The 27,848-nt window shown below is 31.0% G+C and overlaps 2 protein-coding genes across 3 annotated transcripts in view; one reads left to right on the forward strand and one right to left on the reverse strand.

The window, feature by feature from the left end:
• The window catches only part of LOC118187188 (bicaudal D-related protein homolog), a 222,600-nt gene extending 197,170 nt beyond the window's left edge, over nt 1-25,430 (reverse strand). The window contains exon 1 of the mRNA XM_035357389.2: nt 24,579-25,430. Within this exon, the coding sequence (XP_035213280.1) occupies nt 24,579-24,836 (258 nt within the window). The 5' untranslated portion in view covers nt 24,837-25,430. The remainder of the gene's footprint in view (nt 1-24,578) is intronic.
• LOC118187202 (uncharacterized) overlaps nt 1-27,848 on the forward strand; it is a 129,297-nt gene that overhangs the window by 8,868 nt on the left and 92,581 nt on the right. The window lies entirely within an intron of this gene.

The raw sequence follows: 27,848 nt of genomic DNA on the forward strand, positions 1-27,848 counted from the left end.
GTATACTGCTTTTTGTTGCTTTGTCAGGCTGGAAATCAGTGTTATTTCTTGCGGGGTGTCTGACCCAATTTGCTTCAAATATTTTTCCAGAATTCATTTTTCTATAACTATTATAATGCAAAGATATTTTTCCCTCCTTTTAGAACAAAATCTTTCAAATGTATTCCACAAAACTGAAATCAAAGGTACAATTTATCTTGTAACAACATCTTATTAAATGCAGTCATTAATTCTTTCTTTTAAAGACTAACATATTCTTCCACTAATATTAAAATGTCTTGTAACAGCTGCCGTCTGATATCTTTCTGATAGCTTTCCTTTTCTGAGATTAGCCAATAATCATAATGATTTAGTAAATAATTTTCATGACTTCTTACCTGAGAACTCGCTGACGGAAAGTAAAGTTACAGGGGAAAAGTAATTCACGGAAAGTTTTCTTTAAATTCGGGAAGAATAGAATATGGAAGAGTAGAATAAAGCGGAAATATGTAGCATGAATAGTTGCATTAATATATAATCAGAAATCAGAACAACTGTCATTGAAATTTCTTAGACATTTATCTCATTTGAAATGAGAAGAGTGAAAAGAATTTTGTTCGGAAAAAGCAGAAAACATTGAAAGAATAAAAAATACAGAAGAGTTGTGGTTAGATGAAGGTAAGATAAATCGAAATGAGAACTTTGAGATAGATAGAAACAGACAGATGAAGTTAAATCATGAAAACATTCAAGAACATACAGCGACGGCTGAGCCTATACTGTACATTCTGAAGACAAAGAAGATACTGAAACGTAAAAAGCACGCCCAAGATTGATTTTTAACAGAAATACGCTTAGCTTCGCTTTTATCTTAATTTCAGCTTTATGTTTCGCTTAATTTAGCTTTATATTTCTTTTTAGCACTGTGACGTTTATTATAAACTAGCTTACAACTCGATGGAAAATCAAGATCCAACAACAGCAATTGTGAATTCTGTGAGGTATTTACCAGGTTCGGTGTGGGAGAGATGCTTAAACTCGGAAAGATGTATTTACCTTTCGAAATACCCAGAAATGATTATTTTACTATAAAGCCTGTGGCTATTCCATTGAAATGCTAATGTATTACAAAATACACGGCACTGTGGATGGCAAACTAACTCCAAAATTTCCTATTCCTAGATCTTTTAGTTTCAAGATTTCTTGTTTTAAGATTATAACATAGAGCTGCGCAGAGGAATTTTAATAGGCAATACATTCCTTATCTATGCGTATAATACAACATCTATCTACAAAATTTTAAATTTCTAGATCGCGTGGGTTTCGAGATATTTCCAGCAGGACATTGGATTGTTTTGGATCATTTGATTAAGCCAAAACAAGCATATAGGCTTTAGCCACCTAAAATAAATAATTATTTTTTGTTGAGTACTTTTTAAGCAAAGTAGCTCGTATTCCCTTGGAGAAAATTACAAAAACGTTCATGCAACCAGTCTGAGTTTTGAATCCAAATTAAATGACCAGTATTTAGCGTTATAATTTATCGAGCTTGTATTAATAAATATATGTATGCTAATTGACTTCCTGTATTGCGTAAAATAACCGCCAGAATAAGTCACAGCTTAGCTGAAATTTGGTTAATAACTCAGGTCTGCCTCAAGTAATGTAGTCATGTAAAATTATTTCACATAAATTAAAAACATTTACAAAAAATATATAAACAATATGAAGACATATTTTTCTTTTTGAAAACTAATTAATTTAGGAATTATTAATTATTAATTGAATTTTTATCTCATAGATTTTAATAGCAAATGACAAATGCAAGTGTTTCAAAATTCGGAATATTGTAACCAATATATTGCGTATTAGGGTAGTTTACTTATCAAGAAAAGTATTTCAGCGTTACTTACTTCAGAATGCACGTCTTCGTAGAGGTCTCATTAAGAAATTAGTCCATGTTCACCTTATACATCTTCGAAAATCCCTATGCAATCAGACCGTTTATCTACCTGGAATCAACCCAGAACGAACTACCACTGTTTAATGATTTTATTCAGCTACTAATAGGTAAAATACAGGAGAACAAAGCTAAATCCATGAAGTTTTCGCTGCAAAACTAATAAACTATCTATAAAAAACAGTTTCGCTCGACTTAAAGCCTGAAATCGAGATTTAAGAGTAATTGCAAATTATAAAAAGTAATGGAACGGCTTTAAAACATTAATTTCTTTCAATAATTTATAAATTTATATAATTTTACAGGAAAAAAATGTTGTTTCTATAATGCAGTTAACAGCTTCGACCTTTTTATTTGTAGAAAAAGAAAAACTTAGAGACGTCGAATTGCTTGAAATCATTTTTTCTAGAAAAGAATATTTTTTATATTATGAATTCTAATTTAATGCCGTCTCTTGTAAATCGCTAACACTGCACAATGTTACTCATTAAATGATAAGCTATGATGGGGTATTTACATTATCTAACGTGTTTATCGGTTAGTTTAGATCGTTAGACTAAACGTTCGTAAACTAACATCGTCAGTTTGACTAAACGTTCGTAAACTAACATCGTCAGTTTACGAACGTTAGTTTACTAACGTCAAATCATCGTCTTGCGATATCCTTTTCCATCGTTACATAAACAAAACATATGAAGGAGTATTAAATTATGTATATTTTTGCTGCATTTCATTTAAACTTATTTCCCCGAATTTTATTAAAGATATATTTCTTATTCAATCAATCCAGTTCTCCCTTCGCAGCAAAGAAAAAATACATAAAAACTGAAAACACCTTCATTAAAAGTTGTAAAATACAGAAAAAAACCTAAAACACCAAACAAAGTTAAAAACCGTTAAAAAAATTTTTATAATTAAAATTAGAGTTTAAATTAATAAAAATAGGCAGAGAGGCAGATTTTTTGGTGCACAAAGTTTTTGGCCTCACTCGGCAAAAAGCCACTGAAGTTGGTGCAGAAACTGACTTAATTTATATGCCATTTTTATATGCTACTGTATTTCAAATGTAAACAAATGGCAGCCTCGTTAGGCTTAGTGGAACTTAAACAACTTTTAAATTGTTGATAATTCGACAATTATTGCATACAGACTAACTAAAGGCGTAAAACCCTTAATCGGAATATAAGAACAATATAATTCAATCGCTTTTAAAGTGTGCTATTTAACAACATGTAAGAATTTAAAAAAACTTAGCTCACGAAGCTAGGTAACAGATTGGGTATATATATATATATATATATTATAAACTAGGTTGTAAGTAATATATATATTTATATACTTTTGGTGCGGTCGATTGCAACCAAAAAAAAGGGGAGGTGCACATCTACATGTTATAGCAGCCCTATATACAAAATTTCGACATTCTGAGGCTATACGTTTTTGAGTCACGCCACATAGATACCTAAGACGTCACCAAAAAAATCTCTTCTGAATCCCTTTTAAATCCATTTCACAACCCGTTTTAAGAAAAAAAAGAGCCCTTTGTTCTGTCCATATATAAGGATGTAACGCAAAAACATCGTTCAAATGGAATCGAGAGCGGTCAAAACGGATATTTTCTTTGAAATATGATACCCGAACTTTTTCGCGATTATAGTACTTCTTTTACTTCGTAGTAGAAAATGAAAAAACAAAATGCAATGTCACTCTAAATGATTGGGATTTGGGCGTTACTCTGTAATATAGCAAGGATTGCTTGAAATATTGTAAGGCATTTAAAAGAAATTCACAACTAATTTTTCTTCCACAGATTTCAAGCATTTTTCCTTCTTAAACAACATATTACTGCTCCACCTTCAGTTTGGTTTGGACAAAAGTTGTGGGAATTTTGGGGGTGATTTAGCTAATCTGCGATGTGAGCATAGAGTATTAATTCTCTGAGCATTCATCCCTAGATTAAATGCTGATGAAAATAACACATAATCCATTTTTTCTCGCAAATATTAAGGCTGTATAATTTCTTCTCATTTGCTACATTGAATGATAAATCTAACAGCGTACGCAAACAAGCGTTGCGAGCGGAACTGGTGTTTATGGTGCCATACATCATGTTTTTCCCTTTAACTCAGCTTTAATCTTACTTTTACGAAACTGTAAGTGAGCTTCCTAAGAGTTGATTCACCTAATAGGAAGAGGTGAATGCGTAAGGGGTGTGTTCTCTTCTCTTAATCATATCGAGGTTAATAGTTAAGTACATAAATTTGGCATACTATTTAAATGCTACTTTTTTAAATTAAGTTAGTGAAAAATAAATGCTTTTCCTAGAAGACAATAATGAAAGCATTAATGATGAGATAATTATATATATTTTACAGCGCAAGAAATAGGTTAGAAGAACAAGGATTTCCTGTTATATATTTTCATTTGGGGGTAAACATTTCTCCGAATTCAAATTTAATTATTGTTCCAGTAAAATTATGTGTATTTTTTACAAAAAACGCATCGTTGCGTCTAAAAATAAAAACGTATCATTTATCTCTTCTAATTTAGCAAAAGATACTGAAGAAATTTTAGAGACATTAGGTATTTTTTGAAAGCAGGAAAGATGAAAAATAAGCAATGTCCTCGCCGGGACTCGAACCACGGACCTCTCGAATACGCGTCGAGCGTACTCAACAGTACACCACGAAGGAATGCTAAGAAGGCGAGAGAAATACATTATAGACTGTACCTTTTAAAGGGTGACTGGGGGATAGGGGACCGAATCGCCAAATCCTGATGGTGGAGAATCATCATCCACCACCCTTTTAGTTCGGGCGCCACTGTAGAGACATTGGGCTATTTCGAAGCAGGAGAGATGAAAAATGAGCAATGCCCTCGCCGGGACTCGAACCACGGACCTCTCGAAAACGCGTGGAGCGTGCTGACCACTACACCACAAAGGCATGCTAAGAAGGCGGGAGAAATACCTTATAAAATATTCTAACACCTTTACATGCCTTTCAGGTTTCTAAGCAGAAAGAGCTCAACCGTAGCCGAGCAGATAAGACCGCTGAACACTGATAAGTCTTGGACTCAAATCCCAAGGAAAGGACTGTCTCCACGCAAGCGCTGTTAGGTTTTCCACATGTATAATGCAAATGGAAGCTAGTTTTCTAAGAAAGATCTCCACTAAGGCGACCTTTCTTTTAGACAGATAACCCTAGTGTTCTTGATGAATTCTTTAAGTAGTAAAGAACCTGAAATGCCGTAAAGGAGTAACAATATACCTAAACGTACAGAGAAAAAAAAATTGTTCTCAGACATTCATTTTCTCATTGAACAGTATAAAAATTTTTCTAAACTTCATTTTATTCTGTCAGCGAAGAACTTGAGCACACGAAGTTTCTCTTTCAAATGAGAAAAATATTTGGTGCAGTAACTGAGAAAATAAGCTTATGGTTGGAGCATAATGCAACGTAAATGATTTTAGAAAAGGAAATATTCATATTTTATATATATAAACTTTTATTTCATTTTGTTTAGTATTATAGGTTTACTGCTGTCATTAGACATACAGAATTTAAGCAATAATTTATACTTATTTAATTAAATACTTTAGCCGAAAGCCATAAAACCTTTATACGACTATTCATATCAGGCTGTTTTTATAGATATTAATGATGATTATATAGGATGAAATGAAAAAATGGATTTCGATAATACCGTATACTACCATATTTGCTCGTATATCCCACAATTTCTTATAAATTCGGTACTTGTGATTTAACCATCTGTTTTCAATTACCTCCTCTACCGATGATCATAATTTTCATATATAATTTGTTTAGCTTAATGAGTAGTTTAATTTGTACTTAATAAAAATAATTTAGCTTAATAAGTTTCATTAGACCAAGGACAGCAATATAAGTAAATAAAAAAAAGCTTAGCAATGAAATCAATAATTCATTTCTTTAAAATATTAAACGTTCTTCACAATTCCGTAAAATATTTTAAAATTCAAAAACGAATAAATTACGTAATAAATTTTACCAAATTTTATTATACCAAAAGAGAGACAGATTCATCAAGTTTTTTTTCTGCAAGTTTCACAACTATTTAGAGTACCTACAGAGGCTGATTTGATGGATATTTATGTTATAATTCGTCTCGTCTCATGTGAGTGCTAGTATGTCTCGGGTATATATTTTTCTATTCTCAACAATCTCAAGATTATTATTATTAGTTCCAAAATTATTCATTACAATCAAAATTATTTTACTTCATAAAAGTGAGCAACTAATACTTAAAATACTAATACTTTATTTTGTATCCAATATATAGCTTTGCATAATTATTAAATTTTTATGCATTAAATGCAAACTGATTGTAGTAAAGTTACTCCTACATTATTTTATGAAATCTTACCTTTTAAACTACATGAGGTTTGAAATTAAAAATATTGCGTTTAATATATTGTAACTAGAGTTACAAATGTTTTAACTCCTACAGCATAAATTTAATATATAAATAAAATTACTATATTAATATATCACATTTTTTCTTTATAAAATTATAAATATGAAGTACATAAATGGACGATTATTTTACTAAATAAGTTAAATAAATAAAGCTAATAGTAAAGATGGAAATAGTAAGAGAAATTTAAAATAAATAAATAAATAAATAATCTGAAACATTTGTATTACGGTATTAAATTATTTGTATTAAAGGTTCGTTTTTTTTTAACGTTTTGTGTGCTAACTTTATTCATAAAATATCATGTTCTTCGCCTTTAAACCATAAAATTCAATTCAACAGTAATATCACAAAATATTTAAAAAGAATTTTCAATACACTCTCGCGCGCTGGAAATATTTTTTTTTTTTTTCGTACAGTGTTGCCATTGCTCGCTTTGAAATCGTTGGGTTTGCTAATCAAACATTTGTTCAAGTTTTATAAAATATGAAATAAAGCAAATTCCAGATTCCAAATTTGGGCTTCTAGGTGCCCATATTCGAGTGGAGGACTACTTTATTCAAAATTTGATGTCTCTAGGTAATTTCGCTTTTCCACATTGCGAGAAACATACATACATTCCTGCAGATTCTTCATTACCTAATTTCTGTAAATATAATGCAGGGTTCTAGTATTTGGTGGCAACAATTTGAAATGTGAAACACCATTTTATATTGCACGACGCAAAATGTCAGAAAGAAAATAATAGTCTTTGTAAGCAAGTTGCCCTTTCGGGCTTAAAAATATCTTTTTCAAATAAAATTAAAAAGGAAACGAAACTCTTGTAGGCAAAACAACAATCATTAAAACTTTAAATAAATGCGAAAATACAAATAAAGAGCTTCAAATAAAAGTTAGGAATAAATCTAAGGCTAATGAAATAATTACATAAATGTGTAAAAAATTAAAACTTTTAGCACTACACTTGTACACTGCCCTCCAGTATATATCACAAATACGGGAAACATTTTCTATTTTTCCAGACTTTTCTATCGAATTTCTAAAATAATAATTTGTCATAAAATATATCAAATTAAATAAAAATAATATATTGCTTATAAAAGTGAAAAAATACCATTTTTATTGCACTTGTCAGATGATTTATTGTAATATATCTAATTTTCAAGATAGTAACGAATGTGTAAATCCATCCTCCACAGATTATAGCAATTTGGTTTCAAAATTTACGGCAGCATCTTTTCCGGCAAGCTATTAAAAGGCTCATACTTTGTAATAATTACGATAAAAGTTGTCTTGTTTAAACCGATTGAATATCCAAATGCCTAAAATTCTGACAAGTGAAAATTTAGATTTAGTAATGCTGACTAATTCAGAACCGTGTTCGTAAGACATCGATTTATAAATGCAAACTTAGCTTCTTTCAATGTAGAAATGAAAATGAAAGGAGGAAAAAAAAAGAATTAATTATCTTTATCAAAGTGGGTCAAGGTACGAGTATTAACTGACAATTAAAAAACATATCGCAGATCTTGACAATGCTTAATATAGCTTGCTGCTTTCTAAGAAGCAGTTCAGAAGCGTAGCAGCTGTTCAATGCCTACGTGAAAAGTACATGGCAAACAATTTTCATTGCACGTTAGAGAAAATGAGGCGTATTATCTTCATTAAGTCTTTTCCAGCAACGTAGAACTGCTGGATTTTACGTTAATTTCCCTTCCTACTGCTTTGCCTCCATACGCAACGACTCGTATTTTTAATCGCCCTTAACACTATAATGAATTGACATTTCAGCTTAAGCTTGAGAGATTAAGCACCGCGCTTGAAACAAGATTTCCGGCACAGTAATTGCTTAGTCTCTCACAGAAGCAATGAATATTTTCTTCCAAATAAGGTGATTAAGAAGAATTTGTCAAGATTGTTATGCTTCACTTTGGTAATTATTCGATGTTATGCAGATGCATAATAGTAACAAATCTGTCACTAATGGCTAAATTGTTGCCAACATTCTTCAACAAAATAAAGGCAGCTAACGAAATTTTTCAATTCTTATAAAATTTTTATTTAACAGGGTCTATTTCTAGTGTAAAATCTGTTCCATATAAAAAGAATTAATTCAGCATTACAGTTATATAATAGATTACGTAATTTATCAATCAAAATATTTTACTGCACTATCAAAGTTAAGTTATACCGAAAGAATATTTCAGAAACAGGATTGCTTAAATAATTAAAAACGTTAGACAGTTTTTAATTACGTTAAGTGACTAAGAGCGTAAGAAAAGGTTTAAAACAAACATGAGGAAAGGTACGTCTGTACAATATTTTGAACTCAAAAATTCAGGAAGCCCTATAGGTTTCTTCAAACTGCAAGAAATGCTTTCCGAACATTCATAGTCTTCTGTCCTTTGTTTAATACCCCTTTGTTTCAAATATAAAATATTAAAAATCTGATGCGTACACCACATGACTTTCTTGTACGGAATATTAAATTATAAGCATTTTTTCTTGCATTTCATTTAAACTTATTGGATTGAATTAAATCTACTTTTCCGACAGCGCATGAACCACAATAGAATAAATGCATTCTTTAAAATTCACTCTAGTGTTTGTTTACCATAGCGACACTCTGGCGCTAGATTCACTTAACAGTATTAATAATTATATAGCAGTTAACTTATATAATAATTATATAACGGAAACTAAGTTAGCTGTTATATAATCCAATAATTATATAACAGTTAACTTATATATTTCGTTCATATTATAACTCATAATGCACAAAATTTATATCATTTAAAGAATATAATTATCTAATTGTTGCCACATGTTCTATTCAAATACTATAATAAAGCTAGATGATGCATAAAAGAAATTAAGCAAACAAAACAAAAAAGAAACAGTTTTTCACAGACGATTGAGTATTTCTCATTTAATTAATTCAGTTCTCACTTCGCGAGAAGGCATAAATACATAAAAACTCGAAATATCTATATTAAAAATTACGAAGTAAACCTTAAACACTTATTTCCTCGAAAAAATTCCAGAAAGAATTAAGCATGATTTAATTGGCAATAATAAGTGAATGCGCTATCTTTGTTGTTGCGAAGCTAAGTTTCTCTAGATTGGCAACAAATTTACTAGTCTCCTGTTTCAAATGTAAACATCAATGGCCGCCATAAAAAAAAGTCTTAGCGGCACTTAGACAACTTTAAAATTGTTGATAATTCTAAAAATATTGCATACAGATTTACTAAAGGCATAAAAACCTTAACCGGAAGATAAAAACAACATAATACAATCATTTTTAAAGCAAAAAATGTACAATTTACAAACATATAAGAGTAAAGAAACTGAGATCACTGAGCCGGGTAACAGAGTGGATATATATATAAATATATTTATATACGTTTGATGAGGCTGATTGCAACCAAAATACGAGGTGCACATCTACATGTTATAGCAGTCCTATATACAAAATTTCAACGTTCTGAGGTTACTCGTTTTTGAGTTATGCGAGATACGTACGTACGTACATACGTTCGTACAGAAGCCACGAAAAATTCTCTTCAGAATTAATTTTAAAGCAGTTTTATTATTATTATTATTATTATTATTATTATTTTGAAGAAAAAGAGTATTTTATTCTCTCCTTACGTACAGATATCATGGAAAAACATCGTTAGATTGCATTCGATAGCGGTCAAAATGGATATTTTCGTTGAAATATGCTGCCTGAAACTTTTCGCGATTACAGTACTTCCTTTTTACTTCGTACAAGGAAGTAAAAAAGAAACGGAAAAGTCACATAATACTTTTTCTGTTTATTAAGACCCAGTTATTTAAAAAAAAATCAAAGATTTTCAATTAATTAATTTAAATTTGAGTAGATTTACTTATTAGTGCTATCCTTATGCATGAAGTGTTCAATCCATTCTTTAACCTTAGACGATGAAGAAACACCATTTGTTCTTGAAATAGAATATTCAGACAATATGAAATGGTTGAGGCTATGAACGACTCTAATGCTTACTTTTCATGCAAATGATTACATTACTTCCCATATATTATTTCTAAATCAATGTTTTCCCTTAAAAAAAAAACTGAACATGTCTAGAAAATGTTCTTGTCTTTTCACTGCTAATTCCCAATAGTGCAGTTTCTGTACTTGTACTCCTTCAAATTTAGCCTTCTAAGTACAACTGTTTTCATTTTTATGAAAACAAATTTCAAGTCGTCAGGAAATTTTTATCCGAGAAGCCCTTTACATTCGAAGCACTCGTTCGCCCACGTACACGTTTATTTTCAAAGGCATTCCACCCAACGCAACATAATAATTCCTGCATTGCTTTCAGCAAGTACACATTCCTCCCTTCACGAACTTCCATCTCCCCTTCCCGAGAGATCGCCCAAACATTCGATTCGGGGAAGAAAAAAGTGGGCTGTGCCTTATCATGGGGAACAACATTTTTGTAATCCATTACAGCGAGCTATTTTGCTCGTGTATCGCCTCCTCTTCGCTCTTATTTTTCTTTATTTGATGAAAAAATTTTTTGCCTCGTCTTCAAAATGATTGTCATACCCTAAGGTGGTATGGAGTACTGCTATCAAGTCCGGAACAGGTTCCTTTTTCCTAGCTTCAGGGCTTTTATCTTTTGACTAGCGGTTTAGGTTTGGCCTTGCCGAAAAGAAATAAAGAAAGATTCAGTTTCGTTGATGCTGTACTTTCTCGTATTATGGTTTCAGAAATTCTTTGGCTATAAAACCTGAAAAGTCCTTTATTTTTATCAAGGAGATTTTATTGTTTAATAAAAGCTTTCCGCTGCTGAAAAATAAATTATATTCATAAACATTTATGTAAACTTAGCGTAATACATCACAACAATTTAGTAATTTAGCAATGATCATTAAACTCATGATATTTTGAACCTAGTTATCTCAAATTTCCGCTTACTTCGAAGGTTTCTTAAGCTCTTCTTATTTATGTATGCAAAGACTATCTGTTTAAACAGAAGGATGCGTTTGTGTAAGACCTTCCTAAAGGAAACTGACTCGTAGTTTTGTTACACGGGAGTAAAATCACTAAAACGCATAAGCGGCCCAATCCTTTCTCTGGCATTCAAACTCAGGTCGAACTACAAGTGTTCAGACATCAGTCGTAAGTAAACGGTATGTGACCCTTCAGCAATAGGCTTTTCGTCGCCCGGTGTAAATATCGTGAATTCTAAATTCTGCCACCAGTGTTTCCTTAAATTCAAAAATAAATAAATAAAACTGCCGCCGTTAATATCTGCTACCCGTTTCAGCCGCACAGGTTACACCTGCCCTAGCGCCTGCTTTGATGGTATATAGAAGGTGTTCTCAACCGGTGGTACGCAAGAGAAAAATAGGTGGTACGCAAAGAAACAAAGTATTTTTAACTATTAAATTCAAAAATTAAAAACCCAACATCCTACTTGAATTTTTTCTCTAAAACTCGTAAACTTATGCGATATGAGCTTTGTTCAAGAGTGGTGTTGGTAGTAGTACTTTGTAGTGGTGGTACTAAAGGTTTTCAGTTATTGTTTAGATGGTACGCGTTAGTCAAAAGGTTGAGAACCGCTGGTAAATAGTCATCATTAAGCTTTGGTCTCGAATTCATCATTAAGCTTTGGGAACTCATAGAATAGTGTGACTATATGTTGTCTCCGGTCAATAGTTTGGTCCGAAAGAGCTCATGAAATGTTAGCAGCGGCAGGTACTGAGTTCAAGACATAGAATTCCATCTCCAGAGGTGTTCTCTATCAAAACTTAAGTGGAAGATGGTAGTAAGTCATTTGTCTCCTCTGCCGTCCAAGACCTTTTGGACAACAAAACTTGCCCATCCTTACCTCATTACGTGATTATTTGTGCTTATCTGTCTGTTTAACTACATTGGGAGGTGAAAGGAACCTTGAAAAACAAATTTCAAATATGAAACCCAAAACTCTCTTTCCAGTAAAGAATATTCAGCTAAGAAAAATTCTTCATGAGAAACAGCTTGCTCGTTTCTCCTGTTTGTTCGGGGAAACAATATCAGCTTTCTGTTTTCTATATTTTATATATATTTCATTTCCCTAATTTCCACAATGAAAACAATTAGCCGAAATATCTAAGAAGAATGTAATTTTACTAAATGATGAATTTTACAGAAGGAAATCATAACTATATATCATAAAATACTATCAATTCTAATATCTTTCTCTAATACATATCCGTGACACTGCATTCTTGATTTTACTTTTGTCTTTTGACCAAATTACACTTGGACGCTCAAAATTCAAAACAAAAGATGCAACCAATTCATATACAATTTCTTAGCTGAGTATTAAAAAAGAAGTCAGAGGATTAAGTCTTTACAATCACGTTCTAAAATCTCACTGCAGCCATTGTTCCAAGATTAAAAATGAGTGTTCTTTTTAAGGTCGATGTCTTTATCGATCTCTGTGCCAAGTTTAATCCAAGCCTATTAAATAAACATAATTTGCGTGCTGTTAAATCTTACCCCTTCTCAAACCTACACAACTCTTATCAAAGTTCAATGACTGAAAGAAGGAATCGAAGAATTAATTATCATAAAACGAAGGAAGGCCAGTTGGTCGACACTTATTCTGACAGTAAATTGTTTTTAAGGTTATCCTCCATGTTTAGGAGAAAGGAATGTATATTATTAAACGAATTTGTTAGATATGAGTTAGGTATATTTCGCACAGAGGAAGGAATTGTTCTTGTATGCCGTATGCTATTCTCAAATAATTATTCTTGTTATGCAATATGCCTTTGAAAGATACTGAATCAGATTTAGATTGCCGCTGTGATCCGGAATGCTATTAAATAGTTGTATTTGGCTGCAAGTACGTTAGAAAGCACAATATTTAACGGTGGATACCCAAGCACTCAGGCTGATTTAGAACCGATTTAACCCCCGCCTAAATTAACCTTTTCTTCTCACTTATTACACAGTCCTCTTATAAATAAACAAGGGAAAAAAGGTATAAGGCATGCCTTCGTGGTGTGGTGGTCTGCACACTGGGCGCGTATTCCCGACGTCCGAGGTTCAATTCCCGGCGAAGGCGTTTGCTCATTTTTCATCTCTCTGGTTTTTCTAATTAACCTAATGTCTCTACATAGGTACAGATTTAAAAATTCTAAACTTTTAAGAATATTTTTATTACCACTCGTTGACCTGCAGACCTTCTGCTTTTTGCATTTTCATTACAAAGTTTCAGTTTAAATCCCCAGTCATCGCAAACTAAGTCTTTTGGTCCCGTTTGGATTTCAGTATATTTAATCACATTTTTTAAAACTTTTGAAAGAACTCTCATCGTAACCAGTACAACATGGTACAGTGCAACAGCTTGACGAAAGATAAACAAATAAACTGCAATGGAAACTTGGTCTTTAAGAAAAGTAAAATGCAAAAATAAGCTAATACAAACAAAGTGATTATTTTAGCACCGGAAACGCAAGGGGAGGAAAGATATCAATTCGCGCTTCTTTTAAATTTTATACGAGGAGTTGGGAAACGAAGATAAGCTAGGAATTATGACCGAGGACTATTTCTGGTTCAGACTAAATTGGATATCAAATTGTCAGGGCTGAGTTAAGAAAATACTGATTCGGAAAAACCAATCTGTATATCTGACTATAATTTCGCAAGTGCAACAACAACAACAACAACAAAACTGAAAACAAATAGATGTTCTGAAAAATAGAAGTTAAAGTTTTAAAATTATCGCATTATAATGATTCTTAGTTTGCTTCTATAATTTTAAATATTCACAATTCTACGAGTAATGCAGTAAAATCTAGCTATCCAGACTCCACTTACACTGAACTCAAATAAGAGTTCAATTTAAATAGAACGACGACGACCTCTCAGAGTCGTTTGTCTTCTTTCTACGCAAAATAATATTAAACTGGTTCTTAATTTACATAGCGTTTCTTAAACTGAATTAAATAACTAATTTTGAATTTAATAATACGCATTACGTTCCTAATTTTATTATTTAAAATCAAATAACTCGATCAATAAAATAATTTATTTTTTCTTGAATAGATATGCGTTTTTTGTTTCGTGCACATAAATGAGAAATATTATTATTTGTATAAGTTTAAATGAAGTGCAAGAACATGTATTTATTTTACCGCTTATGTGCATAAAAATTAATTTCATTATTTCATTTATGTTAAATAAAAGTTTTTTTTGTGTTTGGGGGAGGATCGGAAAAAGTAAGTCTTTTATAGAAATAAAATTTTTCAATTTTTATTTACATAAATTCTATTCGAATAAAGATGGTGGACGAAAAAAGCAAAAGTGTCCCATTCACATTTCAATAAATACTCATTTAGCCTACAGGAAACAGACAGCGCAATTATCCGGATTTTTCGGATATTATCCGAATATGAATTATGGTTGCAGTTAGTACTACATTTGAAGAATAAAATATTAATACTACATTTGAAGAACAGAATATTTAATTCTTAACCTAAAATAACTCATTCTGTCTCAGAACCAAGTTCATTTCATATTAGGAAATGTAACTAATTATCCTTATTTGGAAACCATTTGAAACAAATCTACAGCTATGTGCTCCAATTAGTGAACGTTATTATAATTAACTTATTTTGGAAACGTACTGCAATTACAACGCAGTGATATCTCCAGAAGTCTAGTGCTAACATTTACTGACCCATTCGCTCTTACAAAAAGAGAAAAAAATCGCAAAAGGAAAGCCGCTCGTTTTAGTATCAGATGTCAGAACCGTTTTTCTCCAGGTCGGAACTGTTTAATTAAGAAAATGAAACTTTCATCGATCGGTCATGCTAAGCCAGGCGAGACTAATGAATCAAAATTCGCTTCCCCATTCTACTGGTCATTACACGATGTAGGTTTTGCTTGGACAATTTGCATTAGAATTGACACTATCGATCTGTACACACTTTCTTTTCTTCTGTGATTATCTAGCGTGATTAATTAAAATAGACCGAGGAAAAGTTGCAACATCTTTCGTTTATTTCTTTTTTGCATTTCTTCCTGTTTATCCATTCCTATCTAAGATAACTCTGTAGTAATATAATTGTTGTTTTTCATTGCTCTCTCTCTATATAAACACCAATGTAAATGCAACATCGATTCGGATCTGTAACAATTGTTATTTAGAAAAACAATCTATATTGCATATTACAGATATTTCTAGCAGTTTCCTTTTTAGAAGATATGAGACATTCAAATCCTTTAATCTTAAAAAAGTATTCCAGAATCAAGAACTCGAATCTTGGAGATGTTTTTATTATTAGTATCTTTCTAACCTGTCCTTAAAATCTGTTATACCTTTTCACTCAAAGTTTGGGAAAGATTAGTTACATTCATTTTTAAATAAATAGTGTGAGGGAAGAAAGGGCACTCGATTGTAGCATAAGTATGCCAAACGTAATTGTTCTCAATAAAATTTGCTTTTTCGGGTTAACATTTAATTCTGTTGACTCTTGAAATAAAATTCCTTTTCTATACTTGTATTATTTAAAAAAAATTCTTGAAAAAGGAAAACAGTTCATTCTTATTCAAATATATTTTGTCAAAATATCTTGATAAATTTAATATCAAAATTTAAGAATTTATGTAATTTTTAATAAATTTCATTCTTATCTTGAGAACAAATATAGGTATATTTTTAAAAACTGTATTCTTAAATTAATTTTTCATTAAACGCAAATGCAAATTTTAAATTTTGCTTTATATAGTCATTAGGTTTTGAAGAAGGAGACATGTGCAGTGCCCTGACCAGAATTTGAACCCTGAACCTGTCCAATACGCATCGAGTATGCTTCCAATTACCCCTCGAACGCATGAGGAAATGAGAAAGAAAATACCTTATTTACTCCTCCTTTTAAAGGATGACAAGTGATTAGAGGATCCTGTCGAGAAATCTGTTGGTTACGAATTAACGTCCACCAACGTTTTAGTTCGGGCGCCATTTGTAGAGTCATTAGTTTTTTTTTTTTTTTTTTTTTTTTTTTTTTTTAAGGAGGAGCTATGAAAAATGTGCAGTGCCCTCGCCAGGGATCGAGCACTGGATCTCTCGAACACTCTTCGAGTATGCTGCCAAATACACCACGAAAACATTCGGAAAAGAGGAAGAAAATACCTTAGAGCTTTAATTAAAAGCTGAATATTAAGTAAAGGTTTTCTTCTCTTTCCTTTATTCCTAATCAAAGGTAGAAAATGAAACCGTTTATGTAAGTTCTTTTCTTTCTCTTCGGGATGTTCTATCAGCAATAATTTCGCCAGTAGTTTTTCTACAATATTAATTCAACATAAATTCCGTTTTTCCACTAATTATTTAATGAAATCTGTTATTATAAATTAGAAGCCTGAAACCGAAGTTAAAGAAAACTGATAGTCTATTAAGAGATCAAATACTTGCATAATACCAGATGCAGTCGCAAATTTTTCACATAGCTTCTTATTAATTAATTTGTTTTAGTTTTTTTAATATGAAATTTGTCAGAAATAAAAAAAAAAGCTGTTCCATTTAGTTTTTTAATATTAGCAAATAAAAAGTCAGACATGTAAAATTTTTGGTAAACACTTTTCTCTATATAATTTATAGAATTATTGAATAAACATGGCATTTTAATATGCAAATATCTGTTCCTCAATGCACTTTTATGAATGATATCACTATCAAAAATCTTGCCCAATAAACTGGAGTCCTCCACCCCCAAAAAAAGTGAAAATCACATGAAGCTTGATGTTTTCAATATGCAATTCTTATGCATCTAGCAAACTTTGTAAACGCCTACTAAAGTATTTAATTACATCAGCCAGGTTTTACATGAGATATGTTTCACACAGTAGCCGTGCTAACACTTCTTGGTTTCTCTTCCAGAGATAATAATTTATCGCGTATGAATAACTCTGTGTATATTGTCCTTCAAGGATCCCTAAGGTAATAATCAACCATATAAATTATTCCTGAATGTTTCCTGAATATAGTATATTGTCCGTTAGGAATCACGGAGACGATAATCAGAAGGATTCATTTTCGGTGATGAAGGTATCTAGGACCAGTCAGAACTATCAAATTGTTGATTGCTTGAAAGTATTATGTCATGGGGATAAAAACGTTATTTATTCAATATCTTAGTCGCAGGTGCTTTTATGTGCACGTTAAAGACAGTGTTCAATGAAAAGGACTCTGTAGCATGCTCAAAATAAAAGCTTCCAAATGGGAAAAATAAAGACCTGAAATTTAATCAGAGAGGATAACAAAAATTCTGAATTTTCTCGGTACCAGCACAGTTCATATAGGTGTAAAGTATAAAGAGACATTTACATTTATTGTAATCAGCCCGGAAACTTTTAGGTAAAAAATTGTGGACCTTTTAGGAAAGCTTGTTTGTTTAACCGAATACGGCAAAGCACTCTAGTGCTATCTGCCTAAGGAGAGGGTTGCTTTCGTGAAAAACTTTTAAATGAAAATTGACTCAGATTCGCATTGAAAAAGGAGAAACCACGAAAACGTATACGAAGCCAACCTGTACACTATGATTTGAAGTACCAATATTCTGCAGTGTTATCCATTCATCCGTAAGAAGGCCCCGTTTAGGGGGGGGAGGAATTGTTTGAAGATATTTAAACAGAAGCACATTTAAAAGCAACTTTATTATTTATTTTTTAAATTAAAGCAGGAAACCTAAATGTTGCTATATGTCGATAGTTATAGTATTCATTAAGATGTCCTTTTGTTTACTTATTTCTTATTTCAGAATCGATTTTTCATAGAAAAGGGATGATTTATTGTGAACCTACAACTGTTTCTACATTTGAATCAAAATAATTACACATACAGAATGATTACTCCATTTCTATAACCTCTTATTTATATCCCTTTAGCAAAACCCTATCTTCTGACAACAACTCTTCACCTCTTACAAAACTCGTACATAAGTGGCTTAGGGGTAGACCCTGTTCCATATTAGATCAAACTTTCTGTGCATTCTCAACTCTACTGTTCAGATACAGGTAGTTTTTTTTTTCCTTTCTTCTAACTGCTTTAGGTACAAATGAAGTTATCAAGTGCACACAAAATGTCTCCCTTGGAAGAATTTGGGAATAAAATATTTTATTTTTCTTTTGCAAGAGTTTTCCTCATTAATCTTATTGTTGAAATTAATGCCAACGTTTACATACAACATTTGAGAGTAAATTAAACAAAGTACTTTATTTTACCTACTTACATTACGTATGTAAATGCCACTAAAGATCATGGGAGAGTAACCCTGGGTAATAAGAAAGCAAAACTTGCTTTCTCCTTTGCTTTCAGACACAAAAGTGAGATTAGTTATTATTTGTGGAAACAGTATAGACAAGTCGATGGCATATCTGCAAAATTCTTGTTTACATGCATAATTGTAGTTTAGGTTCAAAACGGATAGAAGAGAGTGCACTTGACAGAAAAATCTGGCAAACACTTTGGGCTATTATTATAAAATCAGCATAGAAAAAAAGTGCTTCTTTATTTTAATTGTTTTTTTTTTTTTTTTTTTTTTTTTTTTTTTTTTAGTTTTCGCTTCTTTGCACCGTGCAATTAAAAAGAATGATAAACGTAAATTTAATATACATTAACTTAGTCAAATAGGATATAAATTAGTTAACCAATTGAATATATTAAATTATTTATATGTGTGAAGAAAACTAATATATTTACTAAAATTGTAATTGCATTTACTTTCCCTTGCCTGCATTAATTCGATTAAATAGTGTAGTATTAGGAGACAGAAAATATGCTTTTATTGATACTGGCATTTATTTACTATTCAAAGAAATCTCCTTCGGTTACTGTAAATTTTCGCATGTATTATAATGCATGCATATATTGATATGCGAGATGATAAGAAAACAAAAATGGCTATTATTTCCTTAAATATTGATCACAGATGTAAGTTTCGAGTTACAAAATTCATCCGAAAGAGGTAGGAATTTTGAGAGAATAGAGAAAGATAAACAAATTTAATTTGCCAGGTGTACGCTATTTAATATCAAGTCCTCTCAAAAGCATTTAGAAAGTAAATTTGTCAACAAAGACATATCTAAATTTTATGTTGCTCCTAAAGTTGTTTAAATAGCAAATAGTAATAATATAGTTCTCAGTCTTTAATCATGCGAGTTGAAACAGAAATCTGAACTGAAACAAGGTTGTTGTAGGGTGTTGGAGAAAGTGTCATGCTATACCAAACGTGGTACCGTATCACCGTTGACATGTACGTTAGGTGTCTTTGCCTCACCAGATGTAACCCCTCAGACTGCGCTTAACATGATATATCATTATGTTTCATATGCTTTTACAGCTGTCGTTTTTATTTGCAGAGAGGTCAGTTGTTATTACGACGATTCTCTTCAGACATGAAGTTTCATAATCTTTCCACACATGCTCTGTATGATAGCTCTTACGAATATATAGATATATTTCATAGTCAAATTATACACAAATATGATCGAATTAAAAATCTTACTTAAAGCCCAATAAGAATTTAACTGGAAAGATTATTTCGTTTATAATTAAGCATTAGTGAATCTTGTACATATATTTGTGTGTACAAAATTCATGAAATGCAATCCTGAAGCACATTTATACCATATTTCAAGACGTTCATTGGCTAAGCTGGCAAAGACATGTTCTCTTTTTTTAACATATCTTACATTTTTATAATGCATTTTCACAAATTAAGAAAAGTAGCAGCAGCAAGTCGACAGGAGAGAAAAATTGAAATGGAATACGCAGATGATACCTCGGAGATCTGGATTAGACTGATTCAGTTACAGTTTAAACTTTGCTCTGATTGCTTCATTTAATTTCAGTTCGCAAACTGTAAAATTCTAATACCATTATTGATTGAAGCGTTATGCAAGTATCTGCGCATTGGCGTTACGCAAGAATCATGTGAGAAAGATTAATTTTGAAATAACACAGTTTAAAGAGATTTATTATGAGCAGTTATAAGTTTTAGAATGGAAAAGGGAAACAAATTAAGAAGAAAAATGAAATTGTTATTGCAAATTAAAATTAGTATTTTATTTTCCCGATTTTTATATTATTATATTACAAATATATATACATGTGTGTATGTATGTATGTATATATTTATATATATTTATTTGTATTCACAAAATTGCTTGGATAAACAACTTAAACACTGGTCATCAAAATTAGAATGTCTAATCACAGTGCGATATTAGAAACCGCAATAATAAGCTTAATTTTTTTTTTTTTTGGTTCACTGGCTTTTCCTTTCTGCATAGTTATTGAAAGAACAATAAAACTACAAAGACTAAATTACAGCAGAAAGGAAGAAAAAAGATATGCCCAACCCAAAAGTACTAAAACCAAAATGAACGAATCGAAAACTGTGCGCGTAAAGAGACTCGAACCAATTGCCTAATAGTTAACAGAAAGCAATATTTCAAAAATAAATTACATGTTGAAAAACAATCAAAATTTACTATTCGAATTTTTTGTTCTGCTCCACTTACTGCTAATTAATTTGTAAAGCTACTTCTTCCTTCTTTACATAGCATTTAAAAAAGAATACCAAATCAATTCATTTGACTAATCAAATCTAAATTGTTTCTTCGCTGACTTTCGGAGGATTTTTAAATCTCGTTTCACATCAATAGCCCCTATTTGATTTACAGTATTTTGATTGAAAACATCAGAGAATTTCAGCATTTTAAAACTCTTAAGTATGAGGGCAATAAATGCTACGAGAAATTTTTTAATTTCAGAAATTTATATTGATCAAGAATAATGGGCGATAATAAAAGATACCTCAATTTTAATAGAATGATGGTCGAATAATGGAGGACAATACACAGGAACTTAAATTTTCTTATTTTTATATACTTCAAAAATACCTTCAAATCAAAGCCTAAATTATGGAGCTGTTGCCATCCCTTTAGTTTCAAGTTGATGTTCTTTTATGTTTACCAAATTTTAATTTTTCATTTCTTGTCTTATGATTAATTATATTAGCGTTTCAGAACGCAAAATTGATAAAAAAAACTGCCAAATGATAAAGCGAAACCATAGAAATAGAAATTTTATGCTTATTTATGTCAAAAAGTATATTATTATTATTTCACATCTATTAAAAAAGTCCAATCTTGGAACGATTTGTCTTCTGACTTCTTCAAATAAGCTAACGAGTATCATTAAATTACCATTCTACAAAACAGTTATTCTCTCACTCGACTTAGTAAATTAACGATCACTAAAATAATGCGCTAAATTTTCAGTTAATTTGATACACCAATTTTAAACTTTTACAGAATTACATTATTATCACATTTTCTCAAAATAATTTATCGGCAAAATATGCAAAAACTCATCTCCTACCATTTTTTTAAAGAAAGATGTATTAACATTTAATTAATAGCATCATAAATGAGCCAGCAATCAACTGCAGAAAATAAGTTTCTATTCTTTTTCAAAGATGCTATTCTGGAAATATTCTTGTAACTTCATTCTACTTTTGACCTTTCCGCATTTGTAAATAAAAGAATAGATTAAACTAAACTAACTAAAACTGACGAAGCTAATTAACGAAACCATGAAAATTTCTGTCCTGCACATTAAATCAAGCAAAACTTCTATTCTTCAAGTCGAGAAAATTAAAGTTTTTCATCATGCTTGGTGTGTAACTTTTACATGCCAGACAAAAATATAAACTTAAATGTAAATTTATGATACTATATGCAAAACATTTTAAATGATCGCTTTGTAAACAGAATTATGCATCATTTACAATATTATTAAAAGATGAAATATTAAATACAGATATCACATTTCTATTTCAGTAATTATTTCCCCTTTATCTGAGATCATTAAAGATATTTTTTTATATTTATAATAAAACGATTCGTATATGCTTAAATAATATTTAAAAAATGTCCCTTACAGCTTATTCAGAAGTACATAAATTAATTTCATAATTTCAAGTTCAGACATCCGAGGATTTTACATTTCTATGATAAAGTCTACGCATATGTTTGCAGGTCGCAACTTATGGATTTAAATAAGTTTCATTAAAACTTATAAAATTCTGTCATTTGCACATATATATCAATCCAATTTTGATCCGAATCGATTAAATTTAAAATATAACTTTCGAAATGAATATTTTCTCAAACCATTTGTTATAAAACATTTGATAGTTATTGCATGGGAAACATTATGAATCATCGAAATTGCGTACATATATCTGCAGTAAAATATAAGACAACAATATACTAAATGATCGTTTCGAAATATTTAGTTACATATGGTACTCGCAAATTGAAATAGACTCCAATGTGTTAGCAAAGGAACATAAGAAAGTTCGGAAATATGTTAGGAGAGAGCACTAATATGAAATTAAAAATTATTCAAAATGCATGTTTAGGCTAGTGTTGGTTTTATTAAAAAAATAAATATGTAATTCGTGAAAGAGCAGCACCGGTTTTCGCTTCTTCAAGGGAAACAATATTCATCTATGTCTTACAGAAACATGCTCAGAGTATTTCCCTTTTTGGAGGAAAAAAAGAGTTCATGATAGTTCTCTTTTGAAATACGTAAAAATACTCTCTCAATCTGACATCAGATTTTTGTTATTTAAAAAAAATTGAAAATTTGTGAGTTTTTTTAACTACTCATATAATCCATTTAATTAAAATATGTCAATGACCGACCACTCTTTGAATTAAAGAATTTGTCAAAAATAAAAGCATAAGCAATCTAGAAAATTCACAGAGGAATAGAATCACAGGGAAATACATACATGATATGCATGTATGCAATTAAACGATATCGTAAAATCGAATCGAAATTAATGAAAACTAATGCAAAGTATTTTTTGTGCAAAAACAAATACATGAGTTTTTCGAAGACAGCGAGCATTTTGTATGATTTATAACCTCGAAAGAACTTCTCCAAGCAAGCCGCAAATCTAGACAATTACTTTAGCATCACTTTAATGACAATTATCACCCTATTTAACGCTCGTATAAGTAAGAATACAAAGCCGATTACTACATATGAATAATAGACATTCCACTACACATTACTACATATGAATAATAGGCATTCCACTACACATTTTTAAAATACCAATAAATGACTGGAAATTATTTTCTGAGCAATATAAAAGTTATGAAATAAGAAATAATTTTCAAGTGATGCTTTATGAAGCAGAAAAAATAATTGATGCTGATATGAAAGGGATACGCTCAATGAAAAGAATTCAGATATTCTCATATTTATTGATCTTTTATTGTGCATCTCGTTTGGTAGTAACCAAATTCCTAAGACAATCGTCTCTGAAAGCGAGCATTACTTCCGAAAACTTAAGTAACTACTTGTAATGTGCATCGCAAGAGACTATCTGTATGGAATCACGGTGTGGTTGTCTTAGATATCTTAAACTTTAAAATATTTGATAAAACGACTCCATAATTTTATAGAAAGATAAGATATTGATCAAGGGTCATGATGAATATTAATGCTTCAACACGTGAATATAATTCGTTATACATGACATTTAAAAAAAAAGGCGTTATAATTTCTTATCACCGCTGGAAACATAAAGAAATCATCTAGATTTACTGAATATTGAAATTCTCCATATAACCCTGAAAATGAAGCTCATAGTCCAACTAAATTATATCAAATTCACTTTATATACTATAAATATTTTGTGAGTTCTTAAAAGTACGAAACAAACTGTGTCAACTAATTTTATCGGATATGATAATCCATAATTGTAAATACTGAATCAAGAATTATCATTCAATAATTTAATTCAAGTAAATTAAATTTTACTTGGAAAAAACAACAATCTGAGGAATAGTTGTCACATGTTTAGTTAATCATCAGGTTTATTTTCTCCAAAAATAATTCATTGATGCTTGGGAAGTGGTGAAAGAAGAAACCATTAGGAATAATTTAATAACTGCTCTCGATTTTTATATTAGCAAGAAAACTTTATGTAAACAATTTAGCAATCACAGCCTCAGAAGTATTATTTCACGATTGAAAAAGCATTGAGAATAATTGTATAATAGTAAATTGTTTCTGAAATACTTTTAAGCTGATTGTTACAAACTTAGAAAATGGAAAAGGTGACTCACCTCGAGTTTATGTGAGTATTCCTCTGCCAGCCTTTCGTTAGCTCGGCTGATTTCTTCATTTTTCTCGAGAAGGGCTTTTCCCAATTCGGCAGCAAGCACGAGGTCTTTCTCGCGCTGTGCTAGTTGTGTGTAAACATCCTCGCCATCATTGGAAGTCCGCTGGGACCGTTTTTCTACTTCACTCAAATATTCTTCTAAATCACCATAAAAACCTCCACTCGAAGTCTGCTGCATTTCTGTGATGCCACATGCGGACATTATGCATTTCAACTCCGCTTATCACATTGTTGGAAAACTACAACAGTCTGGAAGTAATCTAATCCTAGTCTTTTCAAAACGTCCTCGAATGTTGACGTTCATGCATATTTGATAGCAAAACTAATCCTTAGTATAAATAATTCCTCTTGATTTCGCTTCTTAGTAGTTATAACGTAATTGCAATCCCGGAACTAAAATACACAAACAGAACACTTTTGTTTTTCGGTTGCCAGTAAAATAAAAAAACGCACTTTAAACCACCACAATGAGACCGGAATTTAATTATCTGTTTGGTAGCGATCAAGAAATACAAAATTATACAAAACAGAAGATTCCATGACTAAAATATCATTGGCTAAGGATGCAACAAGATGTTTATAGATTCGGTAGTTTATCTAAAAAGAAGGTGTCACTAAATATGTGTCATATCGTTAAAAAATTATCGAACGTAATCTATTCACTAAAAAATAATAAGGCGAATGGATATCAGTTACTGTAAAAAGATATCTTTTCTGAACTTTACATCAATCAATATGCAGCATGCCGTAACGCTGCGATGACTGTTCAAGAATACTCAGATATATGTTGATACTTCGAAGTCAGCTGTAAAACTGGTTGCTCGTGGTAACCAGGTAGATAGACGGGAAGTAGTAGACGGGGCGGGGAGAAGTGTTCGACCGTTGTGTTTGGTGAGCTCCGTCAGGGACGCTGCTTATTCTTTATTTCAGATCCTGAGTGCTTTCGACGACTACAGGATCACTGATCTTTCCTTTTTTTTTTTTTTTTTTTTCAGGCTATTTTAATTTTTTATTAATTGTCTCATATGACATTCAAAGCAAATTAGTCGTTGAAAGTATAAATAACACTTATAGAAGAAAATAATTTAGTGAGCCCACGCTAAAATTACAAATCTACAAAATTGTCGCTCTGTGTGTGGAGGGGAAGGGGTCCAGGCTTAAAGTTACACACACATTTGGGTTTGAAGAACATTAATTTATAGTTATTACACATGAATTCTCGCAAAATATACAATTTTGTCTTTTAACGTGTCAAACATCATAATTAACACAGTAAATGTATACAAACAGCAAAGTGTAGATTCGCGATTTTCGAGTGGTGCCGACGATATTACAGTATGAGTACTTTATTTTTTTCATATCTGATACATATTTCTGTTCATCTGGTAAAAATACAGCCGCTTTTAATTAAACTAAATATCGCAACTAATTATTTAACCAGTTATTGATTAGTCAGTAGCAGAAACTACTTTTGATTTCTTGTGTGTCAAACTATATAGTTATTACAAACAGCTGCACTACAATTTTACACTATTTATTACCCTATTTATTACATCTAAAGAACAGTTTAACATAAACAGGGAAGCACTGAGAAAAAATTAGCATTCATTGCAAAGGCATGTGCCAAACATTAAAAAATCAAGAATATAAGAGACTGCACGTTCCTAAGTCAGAAACAACAGAGATTGTGTGTTGAATCAACATCAGAAAAAAGAGATATAACAGTTTTCCTAATTTATTATTTAATTTTTCAGCAGTTCCTATATTTCTTTCAAGGGTCTCAGTATCGCCTTAATGTTTTTGGCTATTAAATGTGTTATCGCTATAGAGAATTGAATAGATTTTTATAGAGAGATTTCTATACAGGATTGAATAAATTGGACTTTTCTTTTCGGGTAAAAATTGACCAGTGTTCACCCATTCTTTCACAATGAATTAAATATATTTAAGGAAAAGGTTATTTATTTTCAGGAGAGAATTTTATTATGTCAGTTCACGACAAAAATTTTCAACTGACAATCCTAAGAAAAGATTTCATTTAGGTTTCCGATTTAAATCTGACTGATTCATTTTGGCCTTTATATTTGGTATAAGTAATAGAGTTCTTTTTCTTATGATATGGAAGGTTGAGGTTTTCTGGATAACTTAATAAGAGAGTTATTTTTATTCTGCCGTATTCACTGCTCTCCCTCCTTCGTATATGAAAATTTAGTTTTGAAATTAAAAGGAGTGTATTTTGAATAGCAGATTACATTTTATAAGACCTGAGTATGCAAAGGAAAATAAGCTATCAGCTTTAGAAATTAATGATGAAATTCAAGACATTTTTCATTTTCATTAAAAAAGAAAAGAAAAGAAAAAAAGAGAGAGAAAAAAAGAAACTTAAATCACATCATAAAAGATGAAAAAAACCTGGAACTCTAGATGATTTAAACAAAATATCTATAGAAATCCAAATGCGATATCATCGTCGCATTTATTCCTTCATCGATTTTAATTAAAAAATCTGATATAAACGCCACATGACTTGCGGTAAGGCAAAAATACATAAAAATTCAAAATACCTTCATTAAAAACTGAAAGATACAGAAAAACATAAAACACCAAATACAGTTAAAACAATTTTAAAAAAATTTACAATTAAAATTACAGTTTCTACGCAAAAACAAGCAGTTCGGCTAGCAGGTAAGAAGGCAGATTTTTCGGAGCATAAACTTACAGCTTCGTTTTGGTCCCACTCGGCAGAAAGACATTGAAGGTGCAGAAATTGTTCGAGAGCGGTTGAAATGATTATTTTCGTTGAAATATGATACACGAAATTTTTGGCGATTACAATACTTCCTTTACTTCGTGCAAGGAAGTAAAAGGCGAAAACGAATTGCCATTCTTAAAAGCAAATTTTTTACCAGAATTGCAAAAATTCAGTAATAGATGCTGCACATTTTTGTAACTTGTATGCAACTGAGTAAGAAGCACATTTAATTGACAGACAACAAAATGCTACTATTCAGGTTTTGCAGCAAAGTTAATTCATTTTATAGAATAATTCATTGCTATAATGAAGAAAGCTGGAAATATATGTTCAGCTCTGTTACTTTTTGAAATGCCTAGGGCGTAAAATGTTTTACACATTATATTTTCTTTCGTTTGCTTTCAAATGTATTTCTTGTTATTTAGGTACTTCCGTTTAGAAAAGAAGAGAGAAATTTTAACT

The sequence above is a fragment of the Stegodyphus dumicola genome, chromosome 3 (assembly GCF_044657685.1).
Source record: "Stegodyphus dumicola isolate Sdum_Otavi_A_Nest chromosome 3, ASM4465768v1".
In the NCBI taxonomy this organism is placed as follows: domain Eukaryota; kingdom Metazoa; phylum Arthropoda; class Arachnida; order Araneae; family Eresidae; genus Stegodyphus; species Stegodyphus dumicola.